We start from the raw sequence: 24,055 nt of genomic DNA on the forward strand, positions 1-24,055 counted from the left end.
GCTTCTGGCTTGGCCCTGGGCATGAGTGTGGGAGGTTGTCCCTATGGATTGACCCTGGAAGCAGCTGGTGTGTCTGGCACTTAGAGGCTCATGGAGCTCAGCCTCTGGAGCACACAGACACTCAACTCTGCAGGGTTGGGATAAGGGCTGTCAGCAATCTGGGAACTGCTGGAAGCAGCTGGAGGAAGGAACAGCTGGCTTAGGCTGGAGGCTCTCAGGGAGCACCAGGGATGTTGAGGACAGGGCTCGCTCTCTGGGGTGTTTAAAGGGACAGCTCTTTGCTCAGAGGGAACAGGACACGGGCTGCCTTGGCCAATTCTTCCACCTGTGTAACAGGGATGCTTGGCATGAGAATTCCTGGGTCAACATGCCTGTAAACTCCAACAACTGCCAGGGAGAGGAAGGGAAGGAAGGCCAGGTTGGACAGGGCCTGGAACAAGCTGGCTCAGAAGGGACCTAGTGGAAGGTGTCCTTGTGCATGGTAGGGGATGGAATGGGATGGGCTTTAAGGTCCCTTCTGAGCCAAACCCTTCTGGGATTCCATGGCTGTGTGGTTCCTGCTGCTCCCTGTCACTCCTCTCCAGACCCAGCATAGGGCTGCCCTTCCAGCAGGAGGGAGCTGCTCAGCTGCCTCTTGACCTCCAGAGCAGGCTGTGGTGTGAAGAGGTTTTTACCTGTGGGCTGCTCAAAGGATGGGGTAGCTTTGGGGTCCATTCCATCTGGCCCAAACTACAGGGCATGGATCAGCCCCTGGGCCCAAGGGGAGCAGAGGTGAGGCTGGAAGCATCCAAAAGGATTTGGCCTGAGGAGCACTGGAGAGAGGAGGGTGAGGGAGGCCAGACTGGGTGTGGGGGAAAAGACGAGGAGACACAACTCATTAACAACCTTCATTTAATCCTTCATGACATTGGAAAATGTAGAAATGTCACAGACTCATTCACAGTACTGGTAACATTTGCAAAGCTGTGCAAAGCCCTTGATGTCAAGTACAAGACAATCACTTCATACATTTTTTTATATAAAATAAATGTTTAGAAATAACAGCTGTTATTGCTATTAAATTCCTGAGTTATCTCCATCCATCAGATGCTCCCTGCTATGAGCAGTGCCTGCTCTTCTGCCCTGAAGCCCCCTGGGCTCTCATGCAGGGTCTGGCCCTGCAGGCTGACCACGGCTCGCAGGGAGATTTTCTGTGGAGGGAAAGCAAAGGAAGTCCCTGTGAGTGGCTCCCTCACTGCCTTGGCACTGGGAAGTTCAGTGGCCAGAGGAAACACCAAAGATTTTTGTAAACACCAACAGATCAGCTCAGAACCATGGGCCTGGCTCCTAGCTGTGCTCTGGACTGGCTCCATCATTTGCTTTGTCCTGGAGGAAAAGGCCCCTGTGGCTGTGACAGGTTGGAACCAGTCAAGGCTAGTTAAAGCCAGCCTGATGCTGGAGCTGTGATAGCACAGCAGGGACAGACTCTATGGGGGTCCAGCCCTGGTGACTGATCCATGCCAGGTTAATGGCTGGACTCCATCACCTTAAAGATCTTCTCCAACTAAAATGAGTCCATGATCCCATAAAATCTAAGGCTGCCCTGCAGCACCACATTGGGTTATTCAGAAACAGAGAATGTTAACTTCATTTTACCTGGAAGTCACGGATGTAGGTGAGGAAGAAGCTGAGGAAGGAGAATGCCAGTGACCACTCAGAGACGGTGCTGATGATGTGGGGGATGTAGCCCTATGTTACAGAGGGGAAAAGATCCATGTGAAAACTGCTCTGGAACCTGCAGTGGCACAAGGATGGCTTTTGACTTGTGACATCCCATGTGAGATCCTGCATTCAGAACTATTCCCACTGGAGACCAAAATCCCTTATTGTATCCGGAATCTCCAAGAATGAAGTACTGAAGAATGAGAATGACCAGGAAAACACCTGCTCCAACTGGGATGATGCCCACTTTTAATACACACCTGCAAAACCTGAAGGCTCAATCCAGAGGAGGAGGGAGGTTCAAGGCCTTCCTCAAGATGCAGGAGGGATTAATTTAGAGTTACACTTGAAGATCCAACAGTTTTGTGCAATCAGAACTTTAGTGCAATCCCACTATCCCAGGTTGCCCAGAGCAGCTGTGGATGCTCCGTCCTTGGAAATCCAAGGCCAGGTTGGATGGGGCTTGGAGCAACCTGGGATAGTGGGAGGTGTCCCTGCTCATGGCAGGGGGTGGAACTGGGTGGGCTTTAAGGTCCCTCCCAACCCACCCCAGTCTGGGACCCCACAATTCCAAGGAGCTGCTGGCTGGTTCTGCTGGCACAGCTCTCTCCTCTCCCACCCCAGTCTGTGTTGTGAACTGAAGGAAGCTCCTACCTGTCCCTCCAAATCCAGATGGATTTGGTCTCCATTTCCCCCCAATCACTTACTCTTTCCTGGGGGTCCCAGTGCAGCTTCTGCACCAGGTTCTGTCCATACAAGCCACTGTACAACACAACTGAGGACACAAACACTGAAGGAAGAGGTTAAGGAAGATTCAAGGCCAAGAATGAGGAACATGGAACTTGCAGACTGTGTTGAGCTGAGGCTATGAGATCTCAGCCTGAGGAGCAGTAATGGTGCCAAGGACTGTTCACATTGCGCCCTTTAACCTGTAGCTTGTCCCAACCCACTGGTTATTGTCACGTGAAAAGGTTAATTTGAACCTAAACCCATTATTTCTGTTCTCTGTGTGCTGCCTCTTGTTCTTCCTCTGATCAAACACAGCACTCTCATGGGAGTGTTTAAGCTACAATCAGATGTGCACACTTACTGAGCATTTTAATTTCATTTTACTGGTATTTCCCACCCTAACAAGACTCTAGATCTCTTCCTCTGATGGCTTGCCAATTTCTCAACTACCTTGCATTTTTGCTGTGGGCCACAGGTTGGAATCCTGTATCACCTGCAGCAAACAGAATTTTTGGCTTTTCTGTTTCCCTCTTAGTCAAGGTTTGAGAAGTGCTTTGGATTTCACCCCATGTGACAGTGATCCCCCATTTAATCTAAGACCTGGATCTTTCTGGAATGTTTGATGTCACTTCTTCAACATCTTACAGAGGGAAGGTACCCAAAAAATTGCTCTTGCTACACAACAAATAAAACTCAGATCATTAATTTATAGACAACATGATTTTCATAGGATTAAGATATTAAATTCTTCAGTGGTTAATGAGATTAAACATGAAGAGCCTCCTGATGTGAAAAATTAATTTTGGTGGTGAACAAGGCTGGATTTCCTAGCTCAAACATGGCCTTAAGAAGACAGTCTTCCAAAGCTTATTTAAAAATGGATGTGAGTGGTTTAGGAGCTCTGGTTACTGATTGGACAAAAGACACCCAATTTTCTGCTTAATTGAACTGGGCAGCTCTAGGAGCTGTTTATTATCTGCCTGAGTTCCTGCTGCAGTGGGAAGAATTTAATCACTGTGATATAAAAATAACTGGTTCCCATTCCCGCCCTGCCCCCACAATACAGTGGGTCATCAACTGCCTTGCTCTGGGCTGGTAGTTCTGCTGTTACACTCCACCACAGGACCGGGAGTATCTTCATAGATTCAGAGAATTACTTAGGTTGGAAAAAACCTCTGAGGTTGAGTCCAATTGTTCCCCAAGGCCACCACAAACCCATGTCGCCAAGTGTCACATCCACATGCCTTTTAAATCTCTCCAGGGATGGTGACTCCATCACTGGCCTGAGCAGCCTGTGCCAGTGCCTGACTACCCCTTCTAGGAAGAAATTTTCCCTAATATCCAGCCTGAACTTCCCTTGGCACAGCTTGAGGCCATTTCCTCTTGTCCTGGCCCTTGTTGCCTGGGAGCAGAGCCTGACCTCCCCTGGCTGCCCCCTCCTGTCAGGGAGTTGTGCAGAGCCAAAAAGTTCCCCCTGAGCCTCCTCTTCTCTGAGCTGAGCCCCCCAGCTCCCTCAGCAGCTCCCAGTGCTCCAGACCCTTCCCCAGCTCTGCTCCCTTTCCTGGACACACCCCAACTCCTCCATGTCTCTCTTGTCAGGAGGGGCCCAGAGCTGCCCCAGGACTGGAGCTGCCCCAGCAGTGCCAGCACAGGGGATGGGTGCTGCTGTGACCCCAGAGCTGACACAAAATACATTTCCTTCTGTCTTCCAGTACCTGTAACAACCATTTAACCCAAGGCTGCAGACTTTCTCTCTTTCCCCATCTTTCCCCTATTACATTATGAGCTGTAATTTAGAACAATAATTTCCCTTTTCTTCCTCTTTCATTGCTATATATGTATACATCATTACTTCTACAACTTCCCTATAATTTTGGTTAGACTACATTGGCACCAAAACCTCTATAAATCTGAGGTTTGTGGGCTTTTGGCATCTGTAAGAGGAACATAACTTGCAGCAGATCATATTGTTCATAGAATGTATTTTAGTTTCACCCGTTTGGTTCCTCCCTATTCAAAGCTGAAAATCTTGTTTGCTAATACCAAAAATTTCGGTTAAATACAACAATTCTCGAAGTTTCTCGGATGGTTTCCTTGCTGTCTGCCAAGGCCCCTCAGCAGGTGAAGGTTCTTCAAGCCCGTGCCCCACTGTCCCTGCTCCTCTGACTCCCACAGATTCTATAATCCTGCAGCAACAGGGATGGGAGCCCAGTGAGATGCTCCAACCTTGGGAAATTGGACATAGGGTTTAGTGTTGGTATTGGCTGCCAGCCTGGAAATACGTGGGATTGGTGGGGATTAAATCAGTGGCCTGGCTACAGCTGCAGTGTCTAAGCAATGGGTTTTGCAACTCGTGTCTCTGGAATTCAGGAAGTTTGGTGTTGTCCTGTTTGACAAAAAACTGAGTTTGATTTTTAAATCCAATTTCCAAGTCCATTGTGGTGAGCAGGAGAACTGTTCTAGTGCAGTTTCTGACAGTTTCAATGATTTGGGAGAGAAAAAGGCCTCTATTTCTGAGTGAGTTTGCTCACATTTGTTATATAAATATACGGCTAAATGGGAATGGATTCCCACTGAGAGAGAGCAGCACCAGAAGGTCCCTTCATCACAAACCATTTTGTGTTTCTTTCTCTAAACCCAACAGCTGCTTCCAGCACTTGGAACTCAGAGCTAAAGGGGGTGATAGACTCTGATGATGAGAGAAAGTGGTAGGGAATGCCAGTCAGAAATATCTTGTCTTTTGAACTGCAGGATGGGCAGGGAGGAGATCAGAGATCAAAGTCCCCCCCTGACTCCCCCTTGAAATGTGCTCCAGACTTGTCTCCCTGGCAAGTGCCAGCACATCATCCCTGTTCCAGAGCCAGCTGGCACAGCCAGCCCTGCTCCACATGGTCTGTTTTCCTCTTGTGCGACATTCTGGGTTTCTTTTTTTGTTGCCTCCAGCCCTAACACTCCACACCATTTTTGTCCTCAGGAACACACTTTTAATTCTTACCTGTTTTTTCCCCCCATTGAAACTACCCATCCTTTAGGCACACTTCCCTTTGGCCCCTTATTTCTTAATTCAGTCAGACCTCTTGGGGATAAACTCCTATTTTTCCTGTTTTCAGTCTCTGGTGTGCAGTAGGAAAGGGGAGGAGAAAGGGCAGTAACTTACCTTTTTTTTTTTTTTTTTAATATCCAGTTGGGGAAATGTTAAAAGTATTAAAGGGATTAACCATTTTCCCTGAAATTCCCAGGCTGGAATACAGAACAGGGCACACTACGGGGTGTACAATCTTGTGCCTCTTGTGGCACGTGGTGGTGGTTCAGCTCAAGGAGGTGTAAATCCTGTGGAGGCTGCTCAGTTTTGGTGCCAGTGCCCAGGCAAAGGATACTGCTCAAGATGCTGGAACAGCTCCACAGGAACACGGCCAGGCGGGCCCAGAAGATGTCTTTGCTGTGAAGTTCTGGCTGCATCAGGTAGGACAGGATGGTCTGAACCATCATGTAAATGGACCCCACCCCGAAGGTCAGGCAGGCTCCCAGCACGTGGACGTAGTACAGGATGCATTTCTAGGGAAAGAAAGTGCTGCCTGTGAAAACCTGGTTTCATCTTCTTCTGTAAACCTCTGGCATCCACCCCCTTAGTGACCTCCTCCCATTCTGACCTAAGCAGTTCTGGATTGTGCCAGTCCTCAGGAGACTTTTTTTGGAAGCACCATTGTAAGATGTCTGGAAGCCAGAACCTGCCAGCTGCTGGAATTTCTGCTTTTGTTAAGTTCTTGTGGTGAAGTTACAGGTCACAGCTGTACCTTCAGTACAGGAATTTGTGAGAACTCTTCTCATAAATGGACAATATCATAGGAATTGGGTGAGAGAATCCCTGCAGGTGGGCAAGGAGTGGGAATGACAACATTTCTACCCCAGGAACCTGTGCATCTATGAAAGACTATGTAATACGGGACAGACACAACATGATTCTAGCACCCAATTTTGGATTAAAAATAATGAGGCTTTGCATTTCTCAGAATGAACTCTGATTTGAATAAAGATTGTTTGTCAAATTAGTATCTTGGAATACTCTGAGGGAACAAGGTTCAATCAAGCAGCAATACTTAAAAACACCACCAGGAGGACCAAGTGCCAAATAGCAAAAATAACTAAAACCAGAAGATATTCCAAAAATCCAATCCAACTAAAAATTTATTATTAAAATATATGTGTGTGAAAACGCAGGTGTGCTCACCCCTTTACTCTCATCCCCAGCTTAGCACATGAGCCAGAGACAGGGAACAAAAAGTGTCATCTGACCTGTTGCACAATGCAAGGCCTGGCAGCCTCCTGCACCCCAATCATGCCGATGTTTCCTGCCCTAAAACATGAGGTTCTCCGTGTATCTTACTGAGTAACTCTTAAGATCAAGCTTTTCCTTGTGTACTTTTTGTGCACAAATGAATTTTAAGTGCTGCATCTACAGTGAGAATTTCTATTTAAGAAATAAGCAGGTTGCAAAAGTATATGCTCCAAAATCATGTACTGTGCAGGGAGGTGCCAGCAGAGGGAAATTCTCTATTTTCACACTTTGGGGTCTTCAATCACCAGTGTATTTCAGGGCAATATACAAGTGCATCACTTCCAACTTTTGTTTTGCTCAAGATTAAAGGAGACACTGTTACGAGATTAACATGCACCTACTGGGTTTTGACTGTTGTGAAATACAAATAAAGTGGAAAAACCCTTTCTTGAGGGCAGTGGAGGGAAATAATGGAGTTGAGCAGAGCCTGGAGGATTCTTCTTGGTGAGTGTGGAGGCTGGGACTTCTGAGGGCTCTAGAAAATAGTAAATAGACTGAGGCCTCCAAAAGAAAAAATGCCTAAATGAGTGCTGAGGTTTTTAAGATGGGGTGATAAAGCACTTGAGGAGCTGTGCTAGGGAAAAGCTGGAGCTTCCCAAGACCTTTGCTCGTTTGTTTTCCCTGTCCCTAATCCAGCAGGAGCCTGAGGTGACACTGCAGCCTGTGGTGGCTACAGGCACCACAACAGAGCCTCAGAATCCATCAGGTAATTAATGTGATAAGACTGGCAAATATACAATCACCTGACAAAGCCAACGAAGGGGAGCTGCTCATGGTGTGAGTGGATTTGGTTTTTTTGGAGTGGAAAGTATTTGGGAGAAAAAAAAAAATTACCTGGGATGGAGAAAATCAGAAGAATTAATGTTGCAGAATTTTCAAGAATTTGATAAAGTTTGAAGGAAAATCTACCCAGGAGGGCAGATTTTCCAGAGCTGGGCTTGTGGGGTTGGGTGGTTTTGTTGACTTTACTTCTAGTTGTAACAAGTTTTTGATACCTTTTATACTATTTGATACCTGATTCTCTTGAACCACAGTTGTAGGCTTTCAATCTGGATCTCAGGCTTTAACCTGCCTGGAAGGAGATCCAAGTGTGGCTTCTGCAAGGCTTGGTGGTTATGAATGTTTTGAAATGTCACGAACAGCTGCTCACAAGTCCCAAAGCAAATAAGGAATAACTAACAAATTAAAAGTCCAACCTTATATTTTTTAACTGTTCTCTGTAGAGAATTTCACAAAAAAGCAGTTTGCCATGTAAAGTTGCTTTCCATAACTCTGCAGTTTATCAGGTGTGACATCAGGTATCTCTGGGAGGGGCAGAGCAGCGCAGGCAGAGGACAAACCTGGAAATTTGCAATAATGCAGAGTCCAAAGCAGCTCATCCATCCCAGTGTAAGGCCCAGCTTATTCAGCCTGAGGATCTTGGGTTTTTCTGGGCTCAGGGCAGACACTTGTTTGTACCGGACGTACATGGTGGCCATCCCTGCCAAAGACAGCCACAAGCAGTAAGATTCCTGCTGGAGAGCAGTGTCCTTGTTTACCTGGGAAGATGCTGAGTGTCAGAGGCAACATTTAAAATACAAGAATTTTTTTAGGGGGCAGTGAAATAGGAAAGGTGAAAGGCTGGAAGTGCAAATTGAATTAATATAATGGCAAACCAGTCAAATTAATAGATTTTCTGATCTATTTCATTTCAAAACCATATTAGGTTGTTTTCCCTCCCTCCATTGTTGCAGCACAGGTAAGGTGACTGCCTTGAATTTGCATTTTTATTGCTCTTACTTTTCTATTTGTTTTTTTGAATGCATTTTTTGTCCTTCCGGAATCTGCAATTGCCATACTGACAATTCATGGGTAACATCCCTGACACACATTTTGAATTGCTTAAGAGAAATGAGATTTATTGCTCAGTATTTAGTTTCTGAGTGAGAATTCTGGGCTGTTTAATGATCTGGAGAAGGAAGTGAAATTTTTTAAAGCTGTTGCATTCCAGAAAAAAGCTTGCCTGCATCTCACCAAGGACAGTTTTCTGTACTCACCCAAGAAGGTTGAAACATTTAACATGATCCCAAATAAGCATCTTTCAGGTGGTATTGTCCCTGTATCACTGGAAAAGATAAATGGAGTGATAACGTATCCTATATTATTTATATTAAAAATACTTCCAATACAAAGTTATTTATTTCAGTCTACAAAGGACATGTAAAAAAAAGTTCCTCCCAGATGATTTTCACTGAATTTTTCATTACTCAAACTATGCTGTGTTGGTTTTAGAGCTGTAGAAATCACCATGGTAAAGACAAGCCCTCCTTGGAGCACGGAATGATTATGCTCAGAGTAACTGCTCCTTTCATATTGATCTTGATACCATAAGAGGTGAACAAAAAGGATTAAAACTGGAAAAATGAAGAACATGGAAAACTAAAAGAGCAAAGCTTGAGTTATATATCAGCCTTGACAGAATAAAGTTGGCAATGTAGATTTTCTGGTGCAACAAACCTGGTGGCAGCAAGTGGCTTCACTCTAAGCAGGGATGTGGTGAGGCACCCCCAGTTCATTATCTTTTTAAGGGTATGCTCACAGAGCCAAAGCTTAGAGCTTTGCACAAAACCAGACACCTTTAAATAGAGTAGCAACAAATCCCAGAATGGGTTGGGTTGGGAAGGACCTTAATGCTCATCTCAGCTATCTCGTTCCAACCAGGGACATCTTCCACTATCCCAGGTTGCTCCAAGCCCCGTCCAACCTCCCCTTGGACACTTCCAGGCATGGGGCAGCAACAGTACCTCTGGGAAACTTGTGCCAGGTTCACCACCCTCACAGGGAAGGAATTTCTTCCTAACATTTAACCTGAATTTCCCCTCTGATAGTTTAATATCACCTATAACTATATATATAATGGCTCTAAAGAGTAACTTTAGAACTGGAGCTGTTGGGTAAGAACTGCTATTTAAGTCTGGAAGAATTCACAGGTGTAAGGTCATTTCAGTGCTCTGACACAGGGTGGACATCACTGACCTGATGTAGGGCACCAAAGGGTCAACATGGTGCAGGACAATTGCAGTAATGTAGGAAAACACAAACGACGCTGCTGACCACACAACCAGTGCCGCGGGCAGGAACGAGAGGCCTTGCTGGAACCACCACATTTCAAGGCTGACTTCTGCCTCCAGACACTGGGAAGAACCAAATGCAAAGATTTACTAAGAGTTCTCAAACATGTACTGAGATTCTCAAATTCACTGAGTTCTCAAAGGTTTACTGAGATTCTCAAAGGTTCTCTAAAATTTTACTATGAGGACTCTGAAGTTTTGCTTTCCTTGAGGCAGGCTTCTTCCCATATAGCAGTTTGATATATCTCTCAGTCCTCTTCTGCAAACCCAAAGTGAACACTGACTTCACAGAAGAAATCATAAATAAGCAGAATTAAATCTGGAACTGTTAATTCTGAAATTCTGAGAGTATCATTAGAAACCAGTACTGTTATTTTACTATGTGGCTTGGATTTTTTGCTGCCAGAAAGGGGTCAAGTGTGTCACTGTGAAAAAGTGACTCCATTTTCTTCTCAGCCTTGTGTCACAACACCAGGTCAGTAGAGTGAGCTGACAGAGAACGTGTCTCTGCACTGACACTGCAACTGATGGTGGCTGTGGTGGAGCCTCCAGCTTCTATTAACACTTAGCTGGGTAGATGCGGAGGAAATTACCCAAAATTACTTTAATACCTGCCCTCAATTATTCTCTGTCAGACTCTGTGACTCAACATCTGTTATAGAGTCCCAGGGCTGGAACAGATTTTAAACCCCATCTTGCTCCACCCTCTGCCAAGGGCAGGTACACCTTCCACTATCCCAGGTTGCTCCAAGCCCTGCCCAACCTGGCCTTGGACACTTCCAAGGATGGGGAAGCCCCAGCTTCTCTGGGCAACCCGTGCTAAGAGCCTCACCACCCTCACAGGGAGGAAAATCCCAAAATCCCGTCTAACCCTGCCATTAGTTGCACACACATAGGTTTTATTTTCTACTCTGAGTCCTCTTTGCTTCACAGCCTCATTTGGTTGTCCCACCATAATATGCTGACGAGCCCTCTCAAAGCACTGGGGGAGTTTCCTGGGCTCACTGTGTTAATGTTGAGCAAACAGCTCAATTTGGGCACATCTCTTCCTCCCATCCTTTCTAGATTTGGGTATTTCCAAGAAGAAGACTGTACTGAGGTACCTCACAGAGTGGGATAGAAAATGACTTTGCCATTCAGCAGCAATTTTTCAAAATTAGTTTGTTTTTTAAATTTATCAATGTTTTGGATGAAATGTCAGTGAAAATATAAAAACTCTTCATAATTTAGATTTAAAAAAATTGAAGTAATATTTAGATCTATTTATTCTATGCTGTGAAGTTAACTTTTGGAAGATATCACCGATGGAGGTTTGAGAACATAAACCCCATTCTTTTGTGGAGAGTGAATCAGAACTTTCCCATGGATTGTAATATCAATAAAACAATATGATATTAACAGGGCAGGGGCACCTTTCACTAGAGCAGGTTGCTGAGCTCCATCCAGCCGGGCTTCATGACTTCTCAGCAATCTGAGCTCACTGCTACCAACCACAACCCTCACACTCAAGGGTTGCTCACAGCAGTTGCTGTTTTACAGGTGAGAGAAAAAGATCCATGTGCAGTGCAGTGAAATTATGACTCTACTCACACTGTCCAGCTCCCTTAATTCCAGCCTGACAGGAAATCTGTGTCTCAACCCAGTTTTTAAGAGCAAGAAGGGTGTCTTAGGTTGGAAATGAGGGGTGTATTCTATTCCTATTGGATGGGGCAGTTATCTTCTGTTAATTGGGCAGTTCTTCATCTCTTCCACAACCCATCTTGCCTCCAGAAGGCATTTCCTGTTAACGAGGCCATTGAGTGCCACAACACAACCGATAAAATTCCATCATCCCACTGGGAGAAGCTCCACCCAGAGGGAGGAGCCAAGCATTCCTACCTGGATAGAATCTGAGATCTGGAAGATGACAGGCAGCCTTTTCCACTGCATTCCTAGAGGAGCAGCCTTTTCCCCACTGGATTCCCAGAGGAAGACCAGGCCCACCTACACCGCCCCTGGATCTTCAGAGGAAGACTACACCTTTCTACAGGATCACTGCTTCAACAGAACCACACCTGTTACTGCAGAAGGGCTGCAGCCCCCATTGAATGGGACTGCTGCCACCACCCTGACCCACAGGGTGTCAGCTCCTGTTCTGACTCTGTCAGTGTTGTTTTGTATTACTGCATTGTTAATTTTATTTTTATTTTCTTCCCTAATAAAGAACTGCTATTCCTGTTCCCATATCTTTGCCTGAGGGCCCCCTTAATTTCAAAATTATAATTTGGAGGGAGGGGGTTTACATTTTCCATTGAGGGGAGGCTTCTGCCTTCCCTAGCAGACACCTGTCTTTTCAAACTAAGACAAAGGGCCACCCTAGTGAGCTCACACAGAGAGAACCGTGACTCCTCCCTACTCTTGCTGCAAAAGCAAAGTAATTTGCTACTAGCTTCAAACACAACCAGAGCTATTTCAGCCTCCCAGAATGGCTGAGGCTGGGAAGGAGCTCTGGGAGTCACCTGAGCCATCCCCCTGCTCAAGCAGGGCCACCAGAGCCAGTAGTGCAGGATGACACCCCAAGGATGGAGATATCACAACCTTTCTGGGGAGCCTGGGATGACCAGTGCCAATCACCCTCACAGGGAAAAAGTGTTTCCTGATGGTCACTGGAGAGAAGAGGAGAAAAAGTGTTTCAACACAGTTAAAACTGGAGACTGTAAATGGAAGATGAAAAAGGACAAAGATGACCAAATAATGGATAGTGAACATCCAGGGGCATCCAGGCAAAGATCTGTATGTGAGAAAAGCAAATAATGTTGAAAGAAATTAGAAGGAAGTATTGAGAGATTTTAGAAGGGCATGGCCTGGGGTGAAGAGGCTGAAAGTAAGGAGGAAGAGAAAAGGAAGAAAGAGGAAGCACCAAGAGTAGAAAGTCTCATGGCCAGAAAAAAGTTGAAACAAAAGTGGGTGAATCTTGCAAGAGATCAGAGCTGGTCAACTTCACAACCCTTGTGTGGAATAGACAACTACAGCCTTGTAGAAGTGAAGGTTCAGCTGCTTGTGAGAAAGCTGGTTGGTGACAGGTAAAGGTGTTTAACAGAATATGTGAATGACAACAGATTGACAGAATTCAAGTTTCCTGATCTCTTGCCCATTTTTAAGCTATATATGAAGTTTGCCATCTGATCACGATTTTAAGACTGCAAGCAGTAATGACTGTAACTTCAAAATCCCACATCTAGTATGAGTAAATTGGGAATTTGAAAGAGAAATGCGGATTTTGCACGACATGTTATAAATGTTATGTTCCTGGGTATGTAATTCCCAGCTTCAACCAGTCCACCTGAATATACTTTTCATTTCACATTTAAATATTCATAGTGTCTTAATTTTATTTCTGAGCTAACATACTTTCCCCTGCAAACAAACCAACCAACCAACCAATGAACCAACCACACATACCTGAGAAAAAGGGCATAAGAGGACATGTCACTTAAGGGGAATCCAAGGTCATTTTTCTGCTGAAGCTCCACGTTCGTGTCATTTTTCTCACTCTGAGATATAAAGGAAAATAAACAAGATGTGAGGTTCTTCTGTACCTCTTGCTGTGTTTATTCTTCTTAGCACCTTCTGTTAGTCACTGCTGCTGACTGGACACATGTTAGACTGTTGGCTTGCCCCATGGTGTTCTTCCTGCATTCCAAGTAGGTTAAGGAGTGAAGCTTGTGTGTGGTGGGGAGGTACAAATGAAGAAAAACTGGTGTTTAAGGCTCTTTGATTTTAGGAGTTGTCTACACAACTGAAGAGCTTTCAAGAGACAAAGTGAATGCAACTAAAACCAGTGCCTACGATCTTAGTGCTTTCACCTAAGGGAACAGAACATGGAGACTTCCCATTTCACACATCCCAGTGTCCTGCTGGTACAATGCTAAATACATGGCTGGAGAGGGGCTGGAGCAACCTGCGTATCATAGGACCATTTAAGCTGGAAAAGGCCTCTAAGATAATCAAGTCTAACTATTCCTCTGGCACTGCCAAGGCCACCACTAAACCACATCTTCAGGTGCCACATCCACAGCTTTTAAATCCCTCCAGGGATGGTGACTCCACCTCTGCCTTGGACAGCCTGTGCCAGTGCTGGACAACATATTCCAGGAAGAAATTTTTTCCAATATCCAACTTCAACTTCCCCAGGTGCAGCTTGAAGCTGTTTCCTCTTGTCCTGGCCCTTGTTGCCTGGCAGCAGAGCATAACCTCCCCTGGCTGCCCCCTCCTGTCAGGGAGTTGTGCAGAGCCAGAAGGTCCTCCCTAAACCTCCTTTTCTCCAGGCTGAGCCCCTCCAGCTGCTCCCAGTGCTCCAGACCCTTCCCCAGCTCAGTTCCCTTCCCTGGACACACCCCAGCCCCTCCATGTCTCTCTTGTCAGGAGGAGCCCAGAGCTGCCCCAGGACTGGAGCTGCCCCAGCAGTGCCAGCACAGGGAAGCACACTAGGCCTCCTGGACACACCATGGCTGTGACAGCCCAAATGCCATTGGCCTACTTGCTCACCTGTACTCATGTCCAGCCACTGTTACTAGCATTCCCAGATCTTTCCCAGCTTTCCAGCCACTCCTTCCCCAGCTTGGAGCATTCCATGGGATTGTTGGGACCCAAGGGCAGAACATGGCATTGGTCTTGTTGACTCCCCCACTGTTGGCCTCAGCCATGGATCCTGCCTGTCCATTTAATCAGACATTCCTTAACTCTTGACTTCTCCTCCCACAGGTTTGAGGCACTGCTTTGGGGATGCAGAGCGGCTAAAGCTCTTTGGGGATGAAGCTCACAGACAATGCAGATTCTCTTCCTGCTGATGGTATTTACGTGCCTGTGCAGACTGATTTACCTGGTCTAGGACAAGCTTAGTAAAGCAGAACAGCTATTCCCAACTTCTCCCTGCATACTGTCCTTACTACAAAATAAACATATCCACAGGCAGCTCATCAGCACTATCTTCTTCAAAGCAAGCTGGGCAGCAGAGAAGCCCTCACTCTGTTAGGACTGGGAATCTCTGTACCCTGAGCTGTCACAGAGCCCAGAGCTGAGCCCTGCACATGACTTATCATAATTTTCATGTGGTCTGGAACAAAGAGCACCTTCAGTACTCACAGAGCACTGCTGAGGCACAGCTTTTTACTGAAAGTGTATGTGCAGGCTGGTGGAATAATGGAATTTCCTGAGCTGGAAGGGACCCACCAGGATCATCCAGTCCAATCCCTGCCCTGCACAGACTGCCCAGCAATCCCACCCTGGGCATCCCTGGCAGTGCTGCCCAAACCCTCCTGGAGCTCTGGAAGCCTCGGGGCTGTGCCCATTCCCTGGGGAGCCTGGGCAGTGCCCAGCACCCTCTAGGGGAAGAACCTTTCCCTGATCTCCAGCCTGTCCCTGGGGTCCTATCCCTGGTCACAGAGAGCAGAGGTCAGAGCTGTCCCTCAGGAGGAATCTGCAGCCCGTCAGGAGGATCATCCTGACAGCATGAATTGGGCTCTGTCCCTCTTGCCTTCCCCAGCAGAAACCCTCTCACTAACTCTCCTTACACTAAAAAGAGTTTTATAATTTTCTCCTCCTTTAAATTCTCTTATGTCAGTCCGGATCTGCCCTGAGTTCTTTTCTCCCTCCATCTCTCCCCTCATTAAATATTTTACAGTGAAATCAAGTCAGTTTTCCCACTGTTCTGGTGGCAGACTGCATATCTCCAACACAGGCTTCACTCTGCAAATCCCTGGGCACAGTCAGGGAAGACTGTACTCCAAGCTGTCCCAGCTTCCTGCTGTGCAGCTGCCCTGCATCCCTGCCAGCTCCCAGGCTCTGTTTGGGTACAGAAAGAGGCACCTCCAAACACCAGGAGGTAGAAAGGAATTGTCATGTGCCAGATGCAAGGTCCTGAGATAAATTATTATCAACACCTTGTCCTATCCCATTGTTTTCAACAGCGAGAAGGAAAACATAAACTCCTCGTTTTTTCATAAGCTCCTTTGCAAGCAGATTATACAACAGCAATGGCCAGCCTCAATTTTCCATATAACTATGATTTTCTTAAACATCTATCCTGATCTTCAGGCACTTCAAAGTTCTAAGGGGCTTTTTTTAAGCTTCAGTTTGAGTATCACAGATTGTTTCCAATATCAAGGGCAAGTGAAGAAAGTGTTTCAAAAGCAAAGCAGATTTTAACCCTCTCAAAACGTTTCTCTCAGTGCAAGAATGCAGCCACACCCTACCAGGGCTGGAGCATGTGGAATAGAATCTAAAAAGGAAAATGAAAGGTGGGCAAGACCATCAAGGGCAGGAAGTTCATGTTACCTAGAATGACAAAGCTGCAAAGATGGTTGAATTACGTGGGGAAAAGGGAAATTCCTGAATTACTGATGATCCCTGGGTTGTCAACCTGCCTCTTCCCTGCTCTACAGCCAGCCAGGCAGAGATAAAGCTCAACCTAGGGACACTTCCTTTTGTCTCCAGCAAATTGTCCAGTGGACAGAGGGAAGGACAGAGGAATTTGTCTGTGCCTTCCTAAACAAACAGAGGCTGGATGGGGCTGTGTCTGAACAGCCTGCACTGGTTAGGTCCTACTGATAAGCCATGGGTAAAGGTCACCGATCCTCAAAGCACTGACGTCAGGAAGTAGGAAATGTGTCACCTCTGCTGTCCCTGCTGCAGGGTAATGACAGGTGACTCATTTTGAGTGTTTTCTAAGTACAGACATGTCATGGTTTAAGCCTGGCACAATACCAGTGCCCCCATGAGAACACCTACTTCCCTGGCACCTACTGTGAGATATGATCAGAGACAGAGCAAAGCAGGCTCCAACTTAAGGTTAAAAAGAAAAAAAAAAAAAGCATTTATTAACCTACAACTACAAAGGAAGACACACAAAACACAATAGAACATAAGATGAAAACCTTCCAAAATTCTTCCTCCTCCCCCCACCAAATTTCCAATTTCATTGCCACCCTTCAGACAATCGATTCTCAGTCTCTTGAGGAGAGAGAAGTCCCTCTTGCGCCACACGCCTTCCATGTCCAGTGCTCTCACCACTGCACATGGATCAGAGCTGCTTCTGGGGTTTTTCATTTTAAGGATACTTTGACCAGTTCCAAAGGGAGCACAGTCCTTCTCTTTTTGGGACACCTGTCCCCCCCAAATTTCACCCCCTGGGGCCGAGGGGTCTCTTGAACAGAGATCGTCTTCTTCTCTTCTTCGAGACGGAGGGCACCACCACACCCTCCTCACCCGTCGTCTCTGTTCACTCCTCCACATCACTGCACTCTCTTGGCTCTGAGCCATCGCCTCCCCCTAGAACGCAGTCTCTGTGGCACAGAAACACCCGTGGTTCTGCTGTGGCTACACAAGAAAAGTCCAGCCCAAAGCCACTTCATCATCTCCTCCCACCTAGAATTTTCCTCAACATCTTCTCAATCTCAACATCTTCTAAATCTCATCAACTTCAGGAGGACTCAGCTTTTGCAAGGTTCTCATCTTCCTCAAAGGGGTTAAAAGTCCCGAGCTCTCTCTCTCTGCCGGTTTACTTCGTCAACTCCCACGCCTGTCTGCCCTGCTGGGCACCCCCCCCTTCTCCTTCACGCCGGGCCATTATCACAGGCACCACAGGCACCGGCTCTGTCTCTCTCTCCCTCGCAGGGGGGGGGTGGGGGAATGGAGGACGGCTGCCCGAAGCCCTTGCAATGTTCTCCTCCACCCTTGGGCCCAGGCCTGTCCTACCTCTCTCTCTGGCCACATGGCTCCCCTCCCCCCCTGCCCAGCCAAAGGAGCTGGGCAGGGGGGTCTACTCACTCTCCAGCGGGACTCCAAGAGGAAGTTCCCTTGGGAGATCACAGCTTTTAACCCCTGTGTTCTCAGAGGCGTATCCTGCCCTCAGTGGACAAACCAGGTGCCAATATTAAATCTGAACACTGATTGGATTGCCCACACCATCACAAAAAACTTCATTTCCTTTCAAACCACGACATTCCACCCTTCGCCTCTGAGAACACATTTTCTAAAATTATCATCCAAATTACAATAGACAAACTCTACTTAAACAATAAAACCTCTATTAATCTATCATCTTAACCAAAATACATTACATGCTTTGCTCTTATTCTTCTTGATCACATCTCACAGTTCACCTTATCACTCATCCAAAAATCGATTTCCCGGTCAGGGAACCAAAAATGTCATGGTTTAAGCCTGGCACAATACCAGTGCCCCCATGAGAACACCTACTTCCCTGGCACCTACTGTGAGATATGATCAGAGACAGAGCAAAGCAGGCTCCAACTTAAGGTTAAAAAGAAAAAAAAAAAAGCATTTATTAACCTACAACTACAAAGGAAGACACACAAAACACAATAGAACATAAGATGAAAACCTTCCAAAATTCTTCCTCCTCCCCCCACCAAATTTCCAATTTCATTGCCACCCTTCAGACAATCGATTCTCAGTCTCTTGAGGAGAGAGAAGTCCCTCTTGCGCCACACGCCTTCCATGTCCAGTGCTCTCACCACTGCACATGGATCAGAGCTGCTTCTGGGGTTTTTCATTTTAAGGATACTTTGACCAGTTCCAAAGGGAGCACAGTCCTTCTCTTTTTGGGACACCTGTCCCCCCCAAATTTCACCCCCTGGGGCCGAGGGGTCTCTTGAACAGAGATCGTCTTCTTCTCTTCTTCGAGACGGAGGGCACCACCACACCCTCCTCACCCGTCGTCTCTGTTCACTCCTCCACATCACTGCACTCTCTTGGCTCTGAGCCATCGCCTCCCCCTAGAACGCAGTCTCTGTGGCACAGAAACACCCGTGGTTCTGCTGTGGCTACACAAGAAAAGTCCAGCCCAAAGCCACTTCATCATCTCCTCCCACCTAGAATTTTCCTCAACATCTTCTCAATCTCAACATCTTCTAAATCTCATCAACTTCAGGAGGACTCAGCTTTTGCAAGGTTCTCATCTTCCTCAAAGGGGTTAAAAGTCCCGAGCTCTCTCTCTCTGCCGGTTTACTTCGTCAACTCCCACGCCTGTCTGCCCTGCTGGGCACCCCCCCCTTCTCCTTCACGCCGGGCCATTATCACAGCCCACAGGCACCGGCTCTGTCTCTCTCTCCCTCGCAGGGGGGGGGTGGGGGAATGGAGGACGGCTGCCCGAAGCCCTTGCAATGTTCTCCTCCACCCTTGGGCCCAGGCCTGTCCTACCTCTCTCTCTGGCCACATGGCTCCCCTCCCCCCCTGCCCAGCCAAAGGAGCTGGGCAGGGGGGTCTACTCACTCTCCAGCGGGACTCCAAGAGGAAGTTCCCTTGGGAGATCACAGCTTTTAACCCCTGTGTTCTCAGAGGCGTATCCTGCCCTCAGTGGACAAACCAGGTGCCAATATTAAATCTGAACACTGATTGGATTGCCCACACCATCACAAAAAACTTCATTTCCTTTCAAACCACGACAGACACCAAAAAAGTTGCCATGAAATCTTTCAGTCCTGGAGGGCAGCTTGCAGAGGGTCTCCATGTTCTGGCCCTGCTCCTGTTCCCTGGCTGGGAAGACATGGCAAGGCCTGGAGCCAACCCAAACAGTGCCAGGACACTGTGACACAGGATGTCCCCAAGCCTGCTTGGGACACCTGGTACACGGTGACAGTGGCTGGGTGCTCAGGCTGATCCAGGAGCTCTGTGTCACGGCACTAGCCAACCCCACTTGCCTGAGCTGAGTCCTCGGGGCAGAGCCACCAGGAGATTCCCAGGGGACAGTTGTGACTGGAGTCACTGCAAGGTCACACCGGGAGTGAGGGTGCTGGGGGCAATCAGAGAGGAAAGGGAAAAGGAACCAGGATGGAGGGAGGTTTAGGAAAGGAGGAAAAGGGAGTGAAGGGGAGAACCAGGAGGCTGAAGGCAGGGAGATGAAGGGGCAGAGGGGCTCAGTGGGGTCCTCGGAGCAGAGGAGTTACTGGAAATGATGGGGGTTCAATGGGGATGTGGTGGGGGGGCGGGGTCACAGGGGCTGACAGGGGGGCACAAAGGGGATGAGGGGGATTTGTCAGGAGAGAGAGGGAGGACAGCTGAGGTTTCTGGGGTCCTGAAGGGCAATGGGGACTGCAGGGCACCCGGTGGGGGCTGCAGTGGGGTGCGGGTGACATGGAGGGGGTCAGGGGACACCGGGGGATCACTGAGACGGTGATAGCAGAGAGGCCATGGCGTCACTGAGGATGGGGGATCTCTGAGGGGATGACAAGGGGTTTCCAAGGGGGTCTCTGACGTGGTGACAGGGACATCGGAAGGTCGCTGTGGGGGATGAAGAGGGGTCCCTGAGGAGGTGACAGAGGATCTCGCAGGGGGTAACAGGGAGTGAAAGGAACACCGGGCGGTCGCTAAGAGGAGTGGCAGGGAGACCGGGGGATGGTCGCTGGGGGGGTGACAAAGGTGGCTGGGGAGGGTGAAGGGGAGGTTGTGGGTTCTCTGAGGGGGTGGCAAGGGTGAGAGCGACGCGAGTTCGGTGCTTGGGTCCCCCCGTACACCCCCACCTTCACCTCAGCCGCGCCCGCGCCGTCCTCGCGCTGCCCCAGCCCCGCCCCCGGCGCGCTGCCACCGCCTCCTTTCCGGCCGTCGCAAAAGGGGCGTAAAAGAAGCGCCGCCTGGTGCGGGGAGAGGAGGTAGCGTTGGGGGTGCCCCGGTGGCGGCAGCGGGGTCTGCACGGGGCCTCGGCCGGGCGGGGGCCTGAGGGCGCGGGAGGCGCGTGGGGGAGAGGGAAGAGGGGAGGGCCCCGAGGTGGGCCCGGGGTGGGCCGGAGTCCGGAGGGAGCCGGGGCTGCTCCGTGGGCGGGGGCGAAGCGCCGGGGGGCCCTGGGCCCCTCCCCGGCCGGGTGTGTGCCAGGCCCAGGGGAAGTCCCGAGGCAGCCGGGCAGGGCGTTTGTTTTGGAGAACGAGGCGCTCCTGGACTGTTTTCTCCCGGTTCGTCTCCTCAGGATGAGGGAAAAGCCCAGTATAATGCACTGGGAGTAATTTTTCTGGTCATCCAGGGCAACGCCCACAGGGACCTCCGCGGTGACTAATTCTGGTCTCCTGGCGATTGGAGAGGTGCAGCTCGGCTTCCTCCCGAGCTTATCGAACGCAGCGAAGGCCCTGCCACTTTCTCTTGTCCTCCCTCTGACGGGGCTGCCTGAGGTGGCTTTTCACTGCTGGAATTTGCCTTGCTGAGGGAGTGGAGAGTGGAGCTCAGATAATTTGTTCTTAGGCCAGTGATGACCTTTGATTTGCAGTTTTCTCTACCCATGCGGTGCAGATGGCTTTAGAGCTCTCTGTCTTCTTCCTTTTTCTGCTTTATTTGCTGGTCTTTAACCGGGTTTTATTTATTTTTTTTTTCCATGGTTTTCTCCTACAGATAAACAGCAAACTCTTATTTTGAGTCTCCTTTCTCTGCTTCTTGTGGAGAGTTACATGTCTCTGGTCAGCTGCTTTCAACGGAGATGGAACATCATGAGGGTTCTTGTTTGTGCTGGAAAAGTTGTTCCTGACCCTGTATTTTCTTTTCACAGCTGCTTCATGCTGTCTCTGGCCAGCTAAAGCTCTCCAGCTCCTGCATCTCTTTGTATCTCTTGAAAGCTGAACAGACAATGAGCTGGGTTAAATTTAGAGAAGAAAAAAGCTATAGCAAAACTGAAATAAGGAACAGAAATCTAAAAAAAAAATGGTGCATAACTGTTTTTAAGTGGTTGTCCAGGATCACTGCGGAGACAAAGCTGCTCCAAACCAAACCAATTTAACTTAAGACTTTTCAGTCTTAGTACAGTTTTTGGTACTGTCAGTTGATATCCTGAATGGTGTCACCTGTTCTCCTGGGAGAGGTGTGAGGGGTCTGGCTGTGCCCCAGTCTGTACCACAACTCACTGCTGGGGTTGGGAGTTTCTGCTGCTGCTGGAATTTCAGCTGGTGGCTGCAGGATTTTATTACTGCATTTGGAGCACTTGTTTCTTGTCATTCTGTCAGCAATTCTCCAAATAGCTTTCTCTTTCAAAGGAATAGTCCTATGAAATAGTCTTGCTTTGCTGGTGGCAATTGAAATGCTCTTTAGGGCAGCACCTGGAAACTTTTGGTATCCTAAAATCTCATTTGTGTGCTCAGGTGTGTCTTGCTCCTTTGTGTTGCAGGATCTTATGGTTCTCCAGCCCAGCTGCTGCCTGCCCAAGACAATTCCTCGGCCACCCAACCCATGAGTGGGCACCGGAGCCTCAAGAGGCGATGTGGGGAGTCGCACCTGGAGGGCCCCGCGGGCTGCGGCCACGGCCCCAGCGCTGCCTGCGTGCTCAGCAAGCTGGTGCAGCTGCCCACGCCGCCCCTGTCCAAGCACCAGCTCAAACGGTTAGAGGAGCACAAATACCAGAGTGCCGGACGCTCCCTGCTTGAGCCCATCATGCAGGGCTACTGGGAATGGTTAGTTGGAAGAGTTCCAGCCTGGATTGCCCCCAACCTGATCACCATCATCGGACTGTTAATAAATATACTTACAACTCTGCTATTAGTATGTTACTGCCCAACAGCTACAGAACAGGTGAGTTATGGACTCCTGACACTCTTTTGTTTTGGTTGCTGTCACTGGTTTTGGGTGGGTTGTCGCTTTGGGGAGAGCTGGTTCGTGCTGTTCAGTCCACAGTCCTCGTCCTTGTTACCTGTTCTCTGTAAATGTTTGTGCCTCTTTGTGATGCTGGCATGCAGAGAGAGCCCGTGTGGATGTGGGAGTGAGACAGCAGTTCCTGGGGCCAACACACCCTTGTGGAGCAGGATCTGACGCCAAAGCAGCCATGAGGGACCTGCTGCACAAAGCTCAGCCCAGGAGCTGGAGCAGTGGCTCTGCAGCTGCCTAGCCTGCGTGGCAGGAGGAGTTGGTACCTGTTTACTTTCTGTGACCAGAGCAGGGCAACTCCCCCTCGGCTCTGGGATCAGAGTTGCTGCACGAGCTGGGTGGGTTAGACCAGAGCTGGGGCTGCACCAGAGCCAAGGCTGAGCTCTAGAGTAGTGCCACTTAAGATATCGAAGCTGGTGTGACCAAATCCAGCTTAGTGAGCCACAGGGACACCTTCCTGGGCCCCACAGGTTCTGTGTCCTGGCAGCTCAGTCAGGACTTTGTCACAGCGTGGTGGAGTTGTGTTCCTGAGCTGTGGCTGTGCTGTGAGAAGGCCAGATAAAAGTCAGTGGTTTTATTCTTTGTTCTGAATGCTCTAAAAGCTCCTCACCTGCCTTGAGCAGAACTGTTTTAATCTGATTTCAGGGGTACAAAAGTCTTTTTGAGGCATTTCAACTTCTCTCTATCACCAGTTACCTCATAAGGCACTTTAAGACTAATTTTTGTGCACTGGAAGAGTTCTCACTTGAATCTTAAAAGCTGCTTTTATGTGTGTGTACTGAGAAAGGGAGTTATTTGGTATAGAAATGTGTTGCACACCACATGGCTGGGAATGTCTCAAGAGTTACAGCTTTTAAAACATCTGAACTCCTTCCTAACCAAGTCTCCCAGCTGAGGTTGGGAATCCAGCAGGACACAGTTTGTTCCCCACCAGTCTCCAAAATTCCACGTAGATTGGCACAGTCAGCACTGCATCTCTGCTCCGTGTATGACATCGGAAAGGGATGTTTGCCTCTTCCAGAAATCTGTTTAAATAGATTGTTTCACAATAATCTGTGGAATCTGGCAGGTGTAAAATAAACAGTGACTATTCAATTTGAGCAGGGAATACTTTAAGCAGCTCCTTCCTGTTCTAGGCTGCGGCATTGTGGTGTACGTTGGTTTAACTTGTGTTACTTCTGAGCAGGGTTACGTGGGGGCTCAGACTCTGAAATCTGGTCTGATAGACATACTTCAGCTCTCAGGAATCCAGAGCTGGTTTGGATCGCTAAACCAGAGGAGAATTTAGAATTTGGAGAACAGTTGTATCTTGGTTGGTAACCAAACTTCTGAAGTGCCCAGGAAGCTGCACTCAGAGCACCAGAAATTCAGTGTTAGCTGAAGACTCCTGTATGGAAGCACTGTTTGGTGTTTAACAGTTTGAGAAGTACTTTGTGTGAGGTGAATGAGATTTTTTTTCCTCACTTGAACTGAAAAATAACTTAGTGCTGAGGCAGCTTTTGGCCTGATCTGATTTGCCACATGGCACAGCATGACCAGAGAGATGCTTTTTAAGTGTCAAGGA

At 48.2% G+C, this 24,055-nt stretch overlaps 2 protein-coding genes across 8 annotated transcripts in view; one reads left to right on the forward strand and one right to left on the reverse strand.

The window, feature by feature from the left end:
- Positions 1-874: 874 nt before the first annotated feature.
- Positions 875-20,475, reverse strand: DRAM2 (DNA damage regulated autophagy modulator 2). Of its 2 annotated transcripts, none has more exons than XM_009097349.4 (9): positions 20,403-20,475; positions 13,318-13,409; positions 9,782-9,939; positions 8,803-8,870; positions 8,107-8,246; positions 5,808-5,985; positions 2,409-2,491; positions 1,636-1,728; positions 875-1,190 (listed from the first exon to the last, which is right to left on the reverse strand). In XM_009097349.4, exons 3-9 carry the CDS (start codon positions 9,910-9,912, stop codon positions 1,083-1,085), a joined length of 801 nt encoding a protein of 266 aa, XP_009095597.3. In that variant the 5' UTR covers positions 9,913-9,939; positions 13,318-13,409; positions 20,403-20,475; the 3' UTR covers positions 875-1,082. The 2 variants fall into 2 exon arrangements, with proteins under 2 accessions (XP_009095597.3, XP_018777842.3); XM_018922297.3 differs by having other exon boundaries at positions 20,397-20,475.
- Positions 20,438-24,055, forward strand: part of CEPT1 (choline/ethanolamine phosphotransferase 1) — a 31,854-nt gene continuing 28,236 nt past the window's right edge. Inside the window, exons 1-2 of one of the 6 annotated variants that reach the window (XM_050985248.1) lie at positions 20,438-20,525; positions 22,019-22,419. In XM_050985248.1, coding sequence (XP_050841205.1) covers positions 22,081-22,419 — 339 coding nt within the window. In that variant the 5' untranslated portion in view covers positions 20,438-20,525; positions 22,019-22,080. Of the gene's footprint in view, positions 20,560-20,686; positions 20,823-21,081; positions 21,106-22,018; positions 22,420-24,055 lie in introns of those variants that run through there. The other 5 variants (XM_018922293.2, XM_009097348.4, XM_018922287.3 and 2 more) reach the window with 5 other exon arrangements.

This window comes from Serinus canaria, chromosome 26 (assembly GCF_022539315.1).
Source record: "Serinus canaria isolate serCan28SL12 chromosome 26, serCan2020, whole genome shotgun sequence".
Classification (NCBI taxonomy): Eukaryota; Metazoa; Chordata; class Aves; order Passeriformes; family Fringillidae; genus Serinus; species Serinus canaria.